At 43.8% G+C, this 17,755-nt stretch overlaps 2 protein-coding genes across 4 annotated transcripts in view; one reads left to right on the top strand and one right to left on the bottom strand.

Moving 5' to 3' along the window:
- Window positions 1–10,558, top strand: part of Aff4 (ALF transcription elongation factor 4) — a 77,739-nt gene extending 67,181 nt beyond the window's left edge. For all 3 annotated transcript variants that reach the window (XM_060363728.1, XM_060363727.1, XM_021637332.2), the window contains 3 exons: window positions 591–634; window positions 1,575–1,792; window positions 4,659–10,558. In XM_060363728.1, the coding sequence (XP_060219711.1) occupies window positions 591–634; window positions 1,575–1,792; window positions 4,659–4,786 (390 nt within the window). In that variant the 3' untranslated portion in view covers window positions 4,787–10,558. The remainder of the gene's footprint in view (window positions 1–590; window positions 635–1,574; window positions 1,793–4,658) is intronic.
- Window positions 10,559–11,518: 960 nt separating this feature from the next.
- On the bottom strand, window positions 11,519–12,498 carry Leap2 (liver enriched antimicrobial peptide 2). The gene is made up of 3 exons (XM_021637335.2): window positions 12,344–12,498; window positions 12,062–12,198; window positions 11,519–11,783 (listed from the first exon to the last, which is right to left on the bottom strand). The coding sequence occupies exons 1-3, from the start codon at window positions 12,485–12,487 to the stop codon at window positions 11,747–11,749; spliced, it is 318 nt and encodes a 105-aa protein (XP_021493010.2). The 5' UTR covers window positions 12,488–12,498; the 3' UTR covers window positions 11,519–11,746.
- Between the last annotated feature and the right edge of the window lie 5,257 nt (window positions 12,499–17,755).

Here is a 17,755-nt window from a genome sequence, read left to right as displayed (position 1 = left end):
GCATACTCTTTGTTGATGTTTTTTAAAGATTCAGTGCGCACTGGCTGCTCTTTGAAAAGAACCAGTTTCAGTTCCCAGCATCCTTATAGTTATGAGAGCCGCTTACAACTGTCTGTGTTCTAAAGGATCTGATAGCCTCTTCTGGCCTCTGAGGACACCTAGAATATGTGTGACATACACAGATACACATGTAGGCAAAAACCTATACACAAAAAAATACTGAAACACTTATAGATTTGTGTGTGTGTGTGTGTGTGTGTGTGTGTGTGTGTGTGTGTGTGTGTGCATTTCAGAGGCCAGAGGAAGACCAAGATCTGTTGTAGTTAGAGTCAGCTACCCAACTTGGGTGCTGAGATCCAAACTCAGGTCCTCTGGAAGAGCAACAGTTACTCTAAACCACTGGGCCATCTGTCTAGCATCATGTTTCTGTTTTCTGAGATAGAGTCTCATAAGTCTAAGCTGACCTCATACTGGTTGTGGAGCCAATGATTATTAAGTTCTTAAGATTCGCCCTAGCCCAATACTTTTGAAGACACTGGATACCTTAAAGGTTATATATTGCTGTTAAATAAATTTATTTTTCCCTGCAGAATTCTTACAGTAATTCTCAAGCACCTTCACCTGGCTTGGGGAGGTAAGTACAGTTTTGTTCTCTGCAATATTTTTGATAAATTTATTTATCAAATAAATTTATCAAAATAAATAAATTTAAAATAAATTTATTTGTGTATCAGAGTAGAAATGGACAACAAAATGATTGCTACTTTAAAAATATTAAAATCTCTAGTTAGGTATTTTAAAATTTTTTTTTTTATATTTGCAAGTGAACCCAGGTCTTTTTGCATGTGCTCCCACTAAGTTATGTCTCTGGAAAAGTATTTCTTAAGCTATTACTTTCAATTTAATAATTTAAAATATAGTGAACATAATTTTAGAAAGGTTGGAAATGAGACATGTTACCTACAGACATCTGAGTTAGCTTTTGGTTGGTTTTGCTACTCCCTTTCTACCGTGTAGGTTCCTTGGTAGTACTCAGGCTTTTAGGCTTGGTGGCAAGCACCCTTACCCCCGAAGCATCTCACTAGCTCCCAGATAGCTGAGTTCTTAAGAGTACCTCAGTTCTTCTCAGGTTAATTTCATAGTTACTTAGATTTGTTACAGTGGTTTTTAACTCCACTCAGATCTTGGCACTGCCAGAGTGCCAAGTGGCATGGTTTTCATTTATCTTCCATTCTCACATTAACCCTTCCTACCTATGCCCAAAAGGGGAACAAACAACCTTTTACGTTTTCTTCTTAATTTTCTGGGTCTCTGTTGAGGTCTTGTGTTAATGTAAGTAGAAATTCCATCTTGTTTTCCCTGTCTAGCCATCTCCAGAGCTGAAGTAAAAACCCAGAGCCTTATGCATGCTAGACAAAGTGCTCTCCACTGAGCTATGTCCTCAGCCTTGTTAGTTTGTCCTTTTGAGAGAGGCTTTCACTGTGAAGCCCAGGACGGCCTCCATCCTCTAGAGTGTGGATGTCATAGTGCTCACCACGTGTGTGACCAAGCCTCCTGTTTCTCTTTGTGTATAGCAAAGCTGGGATGCCCTCCCCCGTTTCTCCAAAGCTGTCTCCAGGCAATTCCGGAAGTTACTCTTCTGGGGGCAGCAGTGCCTCAGCAAGTGGTTCTTCAGTGACCATTCCACAGAAGATCCACCAGATGGCAGCGAGCTATGTCCAGGTCACGTCCAACTTCCTCTATGCCACCGAAATTTGGGACCAAGCTGAACAGCTTTCCAAAGAGCAAAAAGGTTTGTTGGGCTCTGGACAAACTTTGAGGGTAGAATTCTTAAAAGAAACTTTAGTAATTTAGTTATGTGGAGAACATTTACTTTATTTATTTTGTGGTTTAGAGACAATCATATAATCAGTTTGCTAATAGCCTCCTTTGCTTAGCCACATACTAAATGTGGTTAATCCTTGGTCAGTGCATGGATCCTTGTTAGATTACTTGCCCAGCATGCAGAAGGCCCTTGTTTTGGTCCCTGGCATGAAGGGGGGACAGGTGGACTGATGTGTGGGAAGCAGCATGGACAGGGAGCTTTTGTAGTGCTGGCGACGCAGGGTGGACTAGAAGTAGTCCCTGGTGCAGCACAAGTCTGTCTGCTGCGGCTTGTTGCATGTAGCTCAGGGGGCAGCACCGTCACCTCCCCATAGTCTCAGATATACCTTGAGCAGTACAGCAGTTGGGATGGCAAGCTGGCTTAATAGGTAGAGGTGCTTGCCACCAAGCCTGAGTTCAAGCCCCAGGACCACTTGGTGGAACAAGAGAAGAGACTCCATAGACTTTTCCACAAGGACACTGTGACACGTGCACAGACAGAAAAACAAATGTAAAAGAAAGAGAACCATTAAGAAATACAGTAGTTGATTTATTGTACATAGTATTCACTCAAGGTCTAAATGCTGCATTTTGTCAGTAAGTCTGTTTAGCACCTCTCCCCCTTATTGGGCCATGCAATTAATGTCGAGAAGAGTATGTCTTGTTCCGTATTTGACTGGTTTCCTCCTCATGCTATCAGTACATTTGTTCTTCTGTCTCTTATCTTCTTTCTATTTATTAGATTTAAGTTCAGTATTTAGATAAAATGTTCAAGGTGGTACATCTTATTAGGATACAACTAGTTACCTAAGGTTTTGTCTTTGTGGGGTTTCCATTGCTGTGAAGAGACAATGTGGCCACAGCAACTCTTACAGAGGAAAACATTTAATTGGGGCTGGCTAACAGTTCAGAGATTATTTTCATGGTGGGAAGCATGGAGACATACAGACAAAAATGGTGCTGGAGAGGTAGCTAAGTGTTCTATGTGTGGATCTGTAGGCAGTAGGTTGAGACTGTGAGTCACTAGGCCTAACTTAAGCTTCTGAGACCTCAAAGCCTGTCCGTGATGATACACTTCCTCCAACAAAGCTATACCAACTCCAGCCAGGTCAGAACAACTCCCAATCATGTCACACCTTTTATTGATATTAAGATTAATTAGACCAATTAGACCTGCGCCAGGCAGTGGTGGCACATGCTTTTAATCCCAGCACTCAGGAGGCCAAAGGCAGGTTGGCCCTCTGAGTTCAAGGCCAGCCTGGTCTAATGGGGCTGTTACACAGAGAAACCCTATTTTAGAAAACTTAAAAGATTCATCAGACCTGGACATGGTAAAGTAGACTCTAGTCCTAGAACTTGGAAGGCTGGGGCAGAATAATTGCAAGCTAGAAGCCAGTCTAGACTATGTAGCAAGAACCTGTCTTCTTAAAAAAAAAATAATTTTAAAGATCAGTAGAGTATTTGCATAGTGTCACTAATGAGTGATACAACATTTCCTATTAAACTTTAACTTACACTTTTGAACATCCATGATGAACATTGCCTAGGTCCATTTTTAGGAAATAGAAAATTCATTATGTGTCAGGCATGGTAGTGCCTACCTGTAATTCCAGCAGTTGGGAACAGAAGCTGTAAGGATCAAGAGATTGAGGTTATCATCGGCTACGTAGGGATCAGGCCAGCCTAGGCTATGTCAAAGCTTCCTCGGGGAAAGGGTGAGCAAAGAAAAACCACTGTCAATATTCTGTTCTGACATTCCTTTTGCATTTGTTATAATTTTTGTAGAGATGTTTCACCTCAGCTGTCTGATTCTTGCCTTGTATGATAGCCTGTAATCTTTAAGAGCCCTTTTTTGGGGCTAGAGAGATGGTTCAGAGGTTAAGAGCACTGGCTGCTCTTCCAGAGGTCCTGAGTTCAATTCCCAGCACCCACATGGTGCTCACAACCATCTATAATAAGATCTGGTGCCCTTTTGCAGACAGAATATTGCATACATAATAAATAAATGTTTTTTTAAAGAGAGCCTTTTTTCTCTGCATGACTAAAAGCTTTTTCCATGGGAAGTATCTAAGTACTTACTACATCCCTGTCTGTTCCCTGCCAAAACTGCATTGGAGTCAAATCCTAATATACTGTCCTCTCTTCCCATTTATGCCATCCTGCCATAGAGCCTTTTTTGTTGTTGTTGTTCATTTAGGAAGGATCCTTTTAGTTTCATCACTGACTAAGAAGGGATTTATCAGTGCATGGCAACTGATAGTAGCAGAAAGGTTGGCTGTAGACTGTATGGAGCTGCACAGGAGCTAGTATGGGAAACAAGAAACACTGTTTCCTCCTTTATACTACTTCCTGTTTTTAATTATTTTTTTATTTTACTTTATGTGCATTGGTGTTTCGCTTCCATGTATGTCTGAGGGTGTTGGATTCCCCTAGAACTGGAGTTACATAAAGTTATGAGCTGATAGGTGGCTGCTGGGAATTGAACAGGGTCTTGTGGAAGAGGAGCGAGTGCTCTTAACCATTTCTTCAGCCCTACTGCTTAGTTCTTGCACAGGAATAGCACATAGAGAGGGCTTTGCGTGATCCAGAGGGGCGCTGCACACGTGCCACTTTTAATGTGTAGTAGCAGTGGTACTCATCTTGGAACTCATTGCTGTGCATTCTGTTTAAACTGATGTATGACTTCAGGAACTTGAGAGACTGTAGAGGCCTTCAGTGTGGGAGGCATGCTATTTTACAGAAAATCAGTGATTTAATAAAAGTGTGATACTTACTGAATGTTTTTAATTTTCTAGAATTCTTCTCTGAATTGGACAAAGTGATGGGCCCTCTCATCTTTAATGCAAGCATCATGACAGATCTGGCTCGTTACACCCGGCAGGGACTACATTGGCTTCGGCAGGATGCCAAGTTGATATCTTGAACTGAACATATTCTCGTTGCCTCTGATTTTCTCCACAACACTGTGTCACATCACAAAGGAAAACTGCCATAACACACCACCTAGTCGACACTAAGAATGAGGAATGGTTTTCTCCTCTTTGGTTTATGTTATTTCTGATAACCCAAAGCCATCAAATCAATTTTGACCCTTCCAATATTCCCAATGTGACAAGTATTTAAATGCTTCTAAACCTGAAGTACATCAGCAAGATGGTTTCAGTAATTGGAATTCCAGTTACAGTTCATAAATAATCAAGTAAAATTCTATTTATTTTCATTTTTTTTCAAGTTCCCACATTGGAACTTGTTTAAAACTTAGTTATTTTTGCCTATAGATTTATTCTGTTGAATATTTAGCATAAATTTAATGTAGGCATTTAATTTATATATTTTGGGAGCTGTGTTACTTAATGTCTTCTAAGATAATAGTGGGCTTGTCTAAGACAGGACCTGTTCTTTCTACAGCTACTTACCTGATGTTATTTCAAGTCTTACTTCAGTTTTATTATTGTAGGATTTATGCTTGTATTGAGGATGCTCTTTCACATGTGAAAAGTCGCTTAAACATGAGAAGATGGCATTCTACATGGGTGCAAAAATGGAGTGGGTCTGGTTCGGTATGCATTATTTTGAAACTGTGAACGCGTGTTAGTAACACTAGCAATCACAAGGTGACTACATTGCATCTAATGCATTACAGAGAAGCAGATAGGCTTGCTGGGGAAGCACGGCAGACTGAAGGGCTTCACAGAGGACAATCTTAAACTATGAGTTCATTAAAACCTTATACACTTTTTTGTTTTACTCATTTGACACTTAATTGAAGCAGAGTAAGTTACTCCTAAAACAGTGATCCAGTTTCTGAAGGTTGCAGCCTTTGTTCTTTGATAATATTTAAGGGTTAAAGTCTGCAGATTTCCCCTATGGTGGAGAGATTGTGATGCTCGGATATGACCATGCAGTAACTGGAACTTGAAAGGAGGTGTCCCAATGTCTAAAGTGGAGATGATGAATTTCTCTTTCCAAAGATCCTCATCAGTGATGTATGCTTCTGACAGAATCAGAAAACCCGCAGTAGCAGCTGGGCATGGTTGTGCATGCCTGTAATTCCATCATTGGGGAGTGGTGACAGGAGGATCAGGGGTTCAAGATCATCCTCAAGCTACATAGAGCTAGACAGTAAGTTTAGGGCTATCCTGGACTATATGATCCCTTGTCACATTAAAAGAAATAAGAAAGAAAATTCATACTAGAAAAGTACCTAACGTGGCTCAATATGAGCTCTCTTGGAAAGGGGGAAATAATAGAGATAGTGCTTAGGAAGCCAGCTCTGTAACAATTCCTTATCAAACTACTGTTCCCGACAAGGTGCGTGTAGCAGTGAAGGGAGAGGAATGTCTCTCTTCCTCTATACTTTTTAGTGACCCCGTCATGTCTGGTGTGCCTTAAATCTTAACTTTAAATGATAACTCTATGGATTGTTTACAGATAAAGTTTTACGCTGGGACCAGATTAGCCATGCATGGTTGGTCCTCTACAATAATAATTTTAAATTCTCTTTAATTTTAAATCTTCCTTTAGAGTCATATTTACGATAGATTCCTTCAGAAAAGCTAGGGCTTTGGTACCTGACTTAGTATAATCAATTGGATATAATGCTGCTTCAAAAAAAATGGCTTTTCCTTCTCATTCCAAAAATCCATCCAGTTAGGGAGAAAAAAAAATCCCTATTATCAGCAGATGATTGTTCAGACTTGAAATGGGAAAGGGAAAGAGAGATAGAGAATCTTCACATCTAGTGGTGTCGCAAACCCTCTCTTTAGTCTGTTTTACCACCTATTTTTGAAGATAGTGGACTTTGTCCTGCAGTCTCATATTTACAGAGCTTAACTGCTTTGTACCTCATTATTTTTACATACTGTTTAGGGTTGATATCTACAGCTTACGCTGAATTTAACATTTTCCCCTTGGAGAAATTGCCTCTGTACCTTTCTAATTTAATCGTACTGTGCTTAAGGAGTACTTTTTCTTCAGAGGCCATCGTTTCCTCTCTTGTGCTAGTAACTTACGTGGTCTAACAGTTGTGTGTCCTATCCTTGCCTCTTTTCTCTCACTCTGGCTCCTTAATTTCAGGGAGGTCTTAGAACAAGCGACCTCTGGGCTTTTAGCCTTCAGCAGCTACACTGCAGGGCTCTGCTGTCCAACTCTGGTCTGTGTGCACTGCAAGGCAGCCAGTACACTCTAGAGTGATTCTGATGTCGTGTTAAAAGCAGAGACTTCTACGTGATCATGGTGCTGCTTTGAGATACTTTCTCTTTAAAATTGTCAGTTCTCGGAGAATGAAATTGTTAAGCCTTTCATTGTGGAGGATTTTCCCCACCTGGTGGAAATGGGCAATGGATCAAAATCCAATCCTAAGTGACTGAATTCTTGCTGTCCTAGTGTGTGAGAATGCACTCTCTTTGCGTCTCTTCTCTAATGTTTTGTCTCAGTCGTGTCCAGCACATACCTTGGACTCCTTTACAAGTGATCATTCCTCCCCTCTCAGTAGGTGCCCTCAGTGTTTTTTAGCCATTTAAAGCTGATTTGACAAGTGGCTACAAACTTAGTCTGAAACTTGTATTCACTGTATAGTTATTAATAGAAATAGCAACTATCCTTAATACTCGGTTCACTGCTCTTACATTTCTGTGCCAGGAGGCAGCAGCGCGCACCATTGGACTCTGGACAGGAGCCCACACTATTGCAGTGATGGAACTGTCACAGTAGTCCTGCCTGGGAGAGGCTGGGCCGTGGGGGCACTCCCCTCCAGGCATGCAAGATTACACAGCCTCGCCCATTCTGGCTGGAGAGCACCCAGTCCTTTCCTTGCTCAGTGACACCTTTTTCTGAGCAAGAAGCTATGAAGTCACTTTACTATCCGTGAGTGCTTCAAATAAATTCACAGATACAGCTGCTGAAGGGAGAAAACTGACCACTACTGATTTAATTCTCCAATATAAAAGCAATTCAGAGTACCGCGTGCACACATCCACACTTGCCTGGTTTTTCTGGGAAACTCGTTCACTGGGGATTTATAGGCATCTGGGCTGCACTTTGAATGTCACACTTGTGACTTTAGAGTAGCTATTGATTTTTTTGTTCGTTTGTTTTTAAATTGTTCTTCATTTCTTTTCATTAAAGGTTTACTCAGCTAGCTTAGACAGCATCATTTGTATTCAATAGCTGAAACCTTGGTACATTGACATTCAATGCGTGAGCTTGTGTTGTGTAGCCAGAGCCTACAAAGGCTCTTGTCAGGAGTACGCGCACTAGCTGAGGCTGGTGCTCAGAGGAGTTTGTAGTGCAAGCAGTGATAGCGCGACCGGGTGATGCCTAGCTCAGTTGAGACGGGGATGCTGTGCACTCTTGTAGGTATGAGGGCATGCAACTTTGGATCTTAAAATGATGTACACATACACACTTTATATATATATGTACGTATGTATGTATGAAAACATGGAATTAGTTTGTCAAAAATGTGTGTGTTTAGTATTTTAGCTTAGTGCAACTATTTCCACATTATTTATTAAATTGATCAAAGACACTTTGTTCTTGGCACCTTGAATGTTAACATTCGAGTGTGCAGTGTGTATTCCTTTAGATTGTTAAAGCTTAATTACTATGATTTGTAGTAAATTAACTTTTGAAATATATTTGAGCCCTTCTGTAGTGTAATAGGGCTCTCACAGGGTGGGAAAGATTTTAATTTTCCAATAGCTAATTGAACAAAATGGCTTCATTGTGTGTTTTGATTTATAGGCGTCTATAGGTGTCTGGGTCCCAAGGACATCTACTGAGGATGACTGTTTTAGGCGGGTGTAGTGGTTTTTAGACTAAAGCTAAGTGACTTGGAGAGCCGGAGCACCTGGTTCAGATCCAGATCCCTGTGACTCATGCTCCTCTAGGATTTGAAACACAAGTCCCAGCCAGCTTCACATCTCAGTTGGAGAGGCAGACTTCTTTTCCAGTAACATTGCCCACCGAGCATTGCTGTGGGTAAAATCAGTAGAAAAAGTAATAAACATCTGGGAAGGTCCCTGAAGAGGCCAGTTGTCACAGTTGGGAAGGTACCTTTTACGTGCTTACCAGTGGAGACATTCGGACCCTAAAACCAAGCCAGCAAGCAACAAGCCCTTAAGATGGGAGAAGGCCAGGAGCTCTGCTCTGAGGCAGAGGTCATCCTTTGCTGGGTGGAGAGCTTGCGCTGCTGAGAGCCACTCTCTAAAAGCTCAATACACTGGAAAGTTACTTGGTGAAGCAAGTGTAGCGGTGCATGCTTTCATTCTAGCACTTGGGTTGTCCGTTTGAGACCAGCATGCACCACACAGAGAGACCTTGTTGAGAAAAGCAAAGTTGAGTAAGACCAGTAAGCTGCTGGTCTGTGGAATTCCCATTTACATGAGCCCCGGGTTTTGTTAAAAAGAACTTGCTGCCTCTAGAGCAGGGACGGGAATAGAAGCTACACCTCTCTCATAAATGGAATTTAGAACAAGGTGTCCAGGTGAAGTCTCCACTAGTCAGAGGTTTCAGCAGCTTAAATTGCCAATATTTAAGAAGTTGACTTTCAGAACTGTCTGCATGCGCCTCTCTCCTTGCTGCCATTGCTCAGCTAAGCAGAGATCATCATCCTTAAACACAGAGGAAGCTCTCAGATGAGCGGGGACAAGCTCAGAAATCCCAATAGTACTCGGTTTAGACCGCGCTGCTTCTGTATTAGGTTTCTTCTCAGCTTTTAGCCTTTTAGCTGGGGCTCTCTGCCTGTTCTGTACCTCTCGAAGACGTCAGGTTGGAGGTGCTGCCTTTCAAACCAGTGCCATGGCGTCCATATTGTTGAGCTTGTTGCTGACTCAAAGGTGTCCCCATTATGCTCACACTCGGCACGTCAGTGACATGAGCATTCAACAGTACTGGGGTGGGGGTGGGGCTGGCCAACAGCACTGGCTCAATTGGCAGGGCCTGTGAAGGCCCCACTTGAGGGTGAGACACCGGGTTGGTAAGCACAGTTAGGGAAATTTCTACCTAGCCTCCGTTTTGAATGATTTTGAGAAATTTTATATATGGAGGATGGAAATGCTTATATATTTATTGATGATCTTTTTATTTGAAACTAAAATCATTTGGTAAATAATGGTTTGCTATTTGGGGAGGGTTTTGGAGGGGCAGTAAGATGGTTGATAAAGTCCAGGCCTGGTGACTCTTCAGAAAGATGCTGTTGCTCGTAGGAGGGAGGCCATTATTTTGTACATGATCGAATCTTTGTGTTATGTTTCTTTTATCCAAAATATTTAGGCATCTGACACTTTCAACCAAAATTTCAATTATATACTGTGATTTTTATTTGTTGCAATACATTAAAATTCAGAGGTACTTTGGGGCTCAAAAGCTAGAATTTCTAAGTCAGTATGTGCATTTCACATAATAAGCTGTTAATGGTGAGCAAAGTATTATATACTAACTAGATTTTCCACATCTGTATAGTATATTATATGTATTTTGTGGTATTGAGATTATAGAAAGTTTAGAGTGTCAAACATGCGTTTAATGTGTATTTTTAAACAAATTTATGGCAATTAAAATATTTGGAGACAAGGGTATCACATTTCAATTTGTAAACTCTTTTTAACTCTACTGTGTCATTATAATGCTTTGTATAATGCCAAACCATAGCTGGAGAAACTAAGTTTAATAAATATCAGATAGCTTTTCTGTATGATGTTCATATGCACTGCGCTCTCACTTCTTCAGACCCTACTGTGGCCATTTCTTGTACCTGCTCCTTTGCATCTTATTTGTGCTGTAAAGGTCTGGTCTGGCCAGCACAGGTCTCATTTTCTGGTTACAGAAATTTTGGACTTGGGGCTGGATAGATGACTTAGTGGTTAAAGGCATTGACTGCTCTTCCAGACGACCCGGGTTCAACTGCCAGCACCCACATGGTGGCTCACAGCTACCTGTGATCCAGGGGATCCAGTACTCTCCCACAGACATGAATGCAGACAAAATACCAATGCACATAAAATACATCTAAAAATTTTTTTTTAAAAAACTGTGGCCATGGGTCCTTGTCCGTGTATCTCCTGTACCAACAGAAATCATCAATCCTTTTTTATGTTCTTAAGGTATAGGCTATTATTTATTTTTACTACTTATTTTTACTATTTATTGTTTGTTTTTGTTTTTCTGAGACAGGGTCTCACTGTAGCCCTGCCCAGTGTGGAACTCACTATATAGACCTGGCTGGCCTTGAACCTACAGAGATCTGCCTGCCTCTCTACCTCTGCGTCTGCCACTGCCTCCGCCTCCACCTCCCTGGTACTGGGATTAAAGGCATGTGCCACCATGCCGAGCTTATTGTTTTATTTTTTAAATCAGACTCTCCGAAATTTGTTTTATGTTCACAGTTAGATAAACTTGTGTGTGTCCTCAGGTGGCTCGTGCCAGCCTGAAGAGCTCCTTGCCGAGGAAAGAGCCACAAGTTTGGATCTGCCAAAGCTGACCATTGTAAGCTTATGTGCTGCCTGCTCTCATGCTTGCTCAGTATGGGAGTCTTTGAAGAGTGGTATTCACGCCCCCCCCCCCCCCGTGGACCTGCACCACCCTTCAGACAGTGAGTGCTGTTTCCTGGGTGTATGAAGTGACTCAGTCAAGGGTCAATTCCAGACTGCCAGAATTTAGAGTTGAGACATTTAATAGCTTTTATAGAAAAATAAACTCTGACAAACTTAGTTTATATACAAATCAACAGCATTCTAAGAAGAAATGGAGACCAGTTTAAAGCAAGTATCTGTCTTTAAATATTAAAAACACAAGGCTGCTTCACTTTAGTATCTCCAGCTAAGATGTAGTTAACCAATATTCCATAGAACTGTTGGAGGTGACTCTTCCCCTGGTATGAACATCACTCCTGAGCCACACTTAGGGAACAGCGTCTTTTTCTAATGGGGGAAGAAAAAAAAAAGTGATTAAGATTGGATGTAGACCTAACGTGCCCCAGGCCACCTCTGCTGCCTCCACTACCCCTTGTTTCGTCTGCCCAGTGTTACGGATCTAGATGGTTCTTAGCTGTCAAGAGACTCTTCTCCCTAGAGCTTGCAGCTCCATATATTATACACACTGCCTCGGCTTTACCCTTGGGTCTCTGTGATTTCTGATAGCACACCTTGCAGCTTTCCCAGGCACTCTGATCCACCCTGCACCCAGGTTTGTCAAATACCTGCATAGTCTTGTGGTACACTCCGAATCATCCCGGCACGATGCGCCAATGGGCCTCAGGGAAACCCCTCTCCAAAACGGGGTCATTCTCCGGGCTCTCTTTGCTGGACTCAGCTCTGGTACTGGGGAGCCACTGACCTACAGAGCAAAGGCATATTCCCCTCAGGTGGAGAAGCATCACCCGTAGAAAAGGGGCCATTTTCAGGTTGCAGGAGCTTGACCTGCATTTCTCAGAACTCAGACTGACTCTGAATTCCACTGCCACTACTGTTTCTTTTCTTACCTGGCCCAACAGCAGCAAGCAAGCCAGGAGCACTGCAAAGAGTTTGAGCTGTAACATGTTGGCAGAAGGAAGATGTTGGAGCCTGAAAGCCAGGGGCCAGTTCTTGTTTCCTTTTATAGGCTGACACCTATCTGCCTTTCTCATGGTTGCCAGCTAAGATAGGGGCAAAGTTTGTTTGTAATCAGGATCGATTCAGTAAGTTAATGTGTACCCAAGGAATGTACTCAAGGGCTACACTTCGGGCACATTGCACTGACTGATCCCTCATCTGGACTTTGATGGTGTTGCTTGTCTGGACCCTTATACCCATCTTATCAGGAATCAGCATTGTCCTGCCCTCCCTTGGACAGCCACGTGAATCCATGAGGGAGACCAGGAACCTGGCCATACTTTTAACACAGCTCAGCAGCCCGGGAATGTAACAGAGGGAGCATGTGTGATGTCCTGGGTTCAATTCCCAGAACCAAGAATATATCCAAAAATACCTCAGTGAGACGGTTATAATCAAAATAGGATTCTAATAAAGTCTTCAGAAGTAATGTTGACCTCTGACCTTTTCTAGGCAAAACCCACTGTCCTGTTGTGTACGGGCAGCTGGATATGGCCTTCTATTCCTTCTGTGGGAGGCTACATAGACGGTTTACAGTATCCTGGGGCCCCCATTCAGGAGGGGCTGTCGCCCTAGCAGTTTGCACTGCCTTCCAGTACAGCCCTGGCTGTGCGGAATTCAAACTGTACCCTTCCTTAGGCTTTTGTTTTTGAACACTCGTGAGTGAGGAAGCAGCTGGAACTCTGAAGTCGGTGTCATTACAGCTTGTGGACTGACGCTACCAGATCAATGGTGGGCTTCATCCTCGGCCATTAGGGCTCTGGCAGAGCACTCCCACCAGCCTCGGTGCAGCAGATAGGCTGAGGCTGAAGCCCAAACACTGGTCTTATTAAGAATGAGTCCCTGTAGGTTCTTTGACACTTGATTGTACCGAATGTGACCAGTTATCAAAGGGACAAGACCTTTGATTCTGAGAATCTCTTACCACATAGACCAGGCTGACCCAATTTCACAGTCCTGCTGTGGTCTCGGAAGTGACCCACCATGCTCAGCCATAGGAGGTTTAATACATTGGAGGGGGGAAGGTGAATCGGAAGTCATGCATTTAGATCTCCATAAGCCCATAAGAAACAACACAAAAAAAAGTTGGAAGTAAGTTTTCTCTCCCTGACCCAATATCTCACCGATAACAGCCCTTCCCAAGGCTCTTCTCATTCTTCATGACTGGACATTTGGACAAGAGCCTGTTTTTGTTTCTCTGTCCCTAGCTAAAATGGAGGAATTGTTACAGTGCCGGAGAGAGCAGTGTGGTCACCAGTCAACCAAAACTAAGGTCCCTCTTTGCCGAGGGAGAAGTGTGATAGACTTCGGAGCTGGAGTGGGTGGGATTTAACTCCAAAGATCTGTCTGCCCTGATTCTAGTCCTCTGTTAAAAAAAAAAGGGGGGGGGGATGCTGGCGGGGAACTCCATAACATAGGAGTCTGAGTAAAGCCAGACTCTGGTGGTGCTCGCCTTTAATCCCAGCACTTGGGAGGCACAGGCAGGTGGATCCCCCAGGTCCCAGGTTCAAGGCCAGCCCGGTGTACATAGTGAATTCCAGGACAGTCAGGGCTACACAGAGAAACCCTGTCTCAAAAAAAAAAGTTGCTGAGTAGATCAGACTACTAAACACAACCCACTCGGGACTAGTCAGTTGCCCCCTCCCTCTCCATAAACGACCTCAAGTAGAAAACTAAATGGGAACTTTTGCAGAGATGAGGAGAGGCTATGCCATGACCCAGTGAACATTGAGTAAGAACACAGATGTGATTAGATAAGCAAGGCTGAACAACGTGATGTCCTAGAATGAGTTAGGTCTGCAGGCTTGGGGCCAGACTCTCCTTTCACCAGTGCTCAGGCATGCAGCTCATCCAAAAGATGGGATTCCCCCTCCCCCCTATCCTTCTGTTCCTGCCTTCCTATGCCCTGAGCAAAATCAAAGTAACCTTTTGTGTAGTCTCTAAAGTTCAACATAGCCCAGCCAAGGGAAAGCACCTGAAGCCCATGCCCTGTGCACAGGAAAAGAGCATTCAGCCCCATGGGTGCAGCACGGCCCAAGGGCCCCAGACTGAAGCCATCTGCAGGCCAGCCCTTCTCAAGGAATGACGTGATAGGGACAAGTTATTCAACACCTAAACAAAGCCTGTGGTGTTTAAAGGAAATGTGGAAGCTGGGGATGTAGCCCAGGGGTCAGGTGTTTGCCTATCATGTGCAAGGCTCAGAATTCAATCCCTAGCACAAAAATAAATAAATAAATAGAAGGAGCACCCCTCAAACTTTAGCATGGAAGCCCTTAGCAGAATTGACACCCATTACTCACAGCCATTGTGTACCTTTGCTGTGGAGAACTACACTGTACCTGAAATTTAAACCATCTGTCTGTTTTCTCCTATCAAGGATGTTGCTAAATGAATGAAGAGCTCCAAGCTCCTTCCTCATGGGCCTCAGCTGCCCTAGTTTCAGCTGTAAGACAAGAACTGTCAGCTGGGAGACAGAAGCTGCAGGCTGCTGAGTATGCTGACCTGACCACAGGCCAGCCTTTCCCCTCTTCAGCTTTAGTCTTTGCTCGGACAGTGAGAAGAACATAGGTATGGGACCTCATGGGCACATTGTTGGGATTCAAATAATTAATTTACAGGAAGAGAGAGGCAAACGGGTTTGCTAGCAGGAGCTTGCTCATTCCAGGTACAACCCCCAGGGATCGTTCAGAGAAAAGTGCTGGAAGGAAACAGGAAAAAGGGCAAAGGCTGCTGGGTAGCTGTCAGAATGCCTTCCAGATGGAGAGGGGATCATTAAGACGTGGCACTAATTGGACGCTTTTTTGTGTTGAACCTGAGCAAGAGGTGCCTAATAAAAGGTGGAAGACTTTGAAATGGAAAAATGTTTCCAGGTAAAATTTCAACAAAGGGTCAAAGTGTATTTGCTTTTTGGCAGGTGTCTGGGCCTGTAATTTGTAGGCCTATGTCCTGACTACAGTACTGGCAGAGTGAAGAGATCTCCCTTCCCCAGATGGCAGCCCACAGGGGAGAGCCATGTGGGGCAGGAGCATGGGCCTTTCCAAAGAGTTAAATGGAGCAAATGGATGCAACCTAGCAGACAGAAGAGCCATCTGTATCTTAGGACTGGGTATCTGAGACATGGGACGTTCCTTCCTTAAAAGGCTTGACTCATGGAGATAGGGAAATGGCTTAGTTGGCTAAGTACCGGCCACACAAACAGGAGGACCTAAGTTCAGATCACCAGCACCCACATGACAAGCCGGGGGCGGTAGCATGTTTGCAATCCTAGTGCTGGGAAGTAGAGAGAGAATCCTTAGGGCTCCCTGACCCACTCAGCTAGCTGAATCTGTGGTGGTCCGTGCCCTGTCTCACAAAAACACAGTGGAGAGTGATGGAAGATGCCTGATGTGTGTGAATGGTGGGGAGAAGTCGACTCACATTGTTTTTTATGAATCTCTGTAAATAGAGCAAGTCCCTAAGGCTGGAAAGATGGCTCAGTGGTTAAGATTATTGGCTCCTTCCCAAAGGACCCAGGTTCAACTCCCAGCACCCACATGGCGGCTTACAACTGTATGTAGCTCTGCTTCCAGGAATCTTACACCCTCATGCAGACATGAATGCAGGCAAAACACCAATGCACAAACTATATTCTTTTTTTTTTTTTAAGTAGCCTTAAAAAAAAAAAAGTCCCTAAAGTAGCTCCAGTCCTTACATCACAGTCACTGAGCACCTGTCACACAGAGGAGACCTCTGCCTCTCTTGTGAGAGACAGCCTGAAACAGCTTTAACGGTTTCAGCCATGAGCAGAACCTCTGGACATCAGAGCGCTTACAGCAGGGTCATCAGCTGATTCACAGTGGGTCGGAGGGATGGTTCTGCAGTAAAGGTGCTTGCCATCCAAAGCCAGGCACCCAAGAGTGATCCCTGCAATTCAGATACAGATGGAAGGCGAGAATCTGGCCTCCACACGCACACTGCAGCACTGGTGCACACACATACAATATATACACTTTTAAAAGGTCAGACCAGGAGGCTCATGTCCTGCTGTGGGCTAAGAAAACTTAAGGTGCTCTTCTGAGCTTGTGTGGCCAAAGTCAAGATGGATACAGCTGTACCTCTGCCTCCTTGGGACCTGCAGCTTAATTCAGATTCTAGAAACTCTTAAAATATGAGTTTAAGACCCAGGAATAAATGAGGACAGAGATGGTGTACAGCCCTGAAAATTTCCCTGGGATCACCCATTTCACTACAGCCAACACAAGTACTTTTTCATTTTCCTCCTTTCTTTCATTTCATTTGTTTTTTGAGACAGGTTTCTCTAACATCCCTGGCTGACCTGGACTCGCTTTGGAGACCAGACTGGCCTCAGACTCAGATTGCCTGTCTCCTGAGTGCCTGAGTAATGGGATTAAAGATGTGTGCCACCACACCTAGCTAGCCCAAGCACTTTGGGTTGATGTTTACAGATAGGACACTGAAAGCTCCAGATGTGACAGTTTAAGGCAGTGGTTCTCAACCCCTTTGGGAGTCAAATGACCCTTTCACAGCAATCACCTAAGGCCATCAGAAAACACATATTTACAGTTCATAATAATAGCGAAATTACAGATGTGAAATGGCAACAAAAGTAATTTTATGGTTGGGGGGTCACATGAGGAGCTCTACTAAAGCACTACCACTGCTTTAAGGACCTGGGTGCAAGGCTATGTCTGACAGCCATTTCCTATATCCTACCTCAAAGATGCCCTGTTGGAAGTAATTTGCTCCAAGAATGTTTGGCAATAACTAGCAATCAACAGGCCAAAAAGTCTGAGAGTCAGACAGGCTGCAACATGTGCCCTTAGCTGATTGACAGGGCCAGCCCAGGACTGCCAACCGTACCCACCCAATCATCTCCAGGTGAAGAGAAAATAGGGCATCTGAAGGCTCTAGAGCAGGTGGTATACCTTTTTCATTGAAGCCTTTGTGGTACACATAGTGACCAAAAGCCACTGTTGGATTGGCTCCATAACACAAAGCCCAACATAGTTCCCTCACTGACCCCTGCTCTAACAGCCAAGGGACTGCCTCATGCCCTCCTTCCAAAGCTAAAACCCCACTGGCTAAGGCAGGCCTTCCTCCCTGGGGAGCAAGGCAGCAGCGCTTGGTGCTGAGAGCGCACACTGGTGCCTGGCTCCCGACTCAGTCATGTGATTCTGGGCAAAGTACTTAAGCCGTGGCTCCTCATGGGCAAAGGGATTAGAATGCTTGCTTCAAAGGCTGCCGTGAGTTAAAAAGTCATTGACGTGTCTACAAAGAACAGCCGGCATCTTAATTGCGGTGTC

Source organism: Meriones unguiculatus, chromosome 11 (genome assembly GCF_030254825.1).
Source record: "Meriones unguiculatus strain TT.TT164.6M chromosome 11, Bangor_MerUng_6.1, whole genome shotgun sequence".
Lineage (NCBI taxonomy): Eukaryota > Metazoa > Chordata > Mammalia > Rodentia > Muridae > Meriones > Meriones unguiculatus.
This window is presented reverse-complemented; position numbering and strand designations above follow the sequence as displayed.

Excerpts from the sequence above, each read along its gene's own strand:
- Leap2 (XM_021637335.2), bottom strand. The coding sequence starts at position 12,487 with ATGAGAAAGGCAGATAGGTGTCAGCCTATAAAAGGAAACAAGAACTGG. Across the intron at positions 12,199-12,343 it reads GCTTGCTGCTGTTGGGCCAG|GTCAGTGGCTCCCCAGTACC; the intron begins GTAAGAAAAGAA and ends TTTGCTCTGTAG. Across the intron at positions 11,784-12,061 it reads TGTACCACAAGACTATGCAG|AAAAAGACGCTGTTCCCTAA; the intron begins GTATTTGACAAA and ends TTCCCCCATTAG.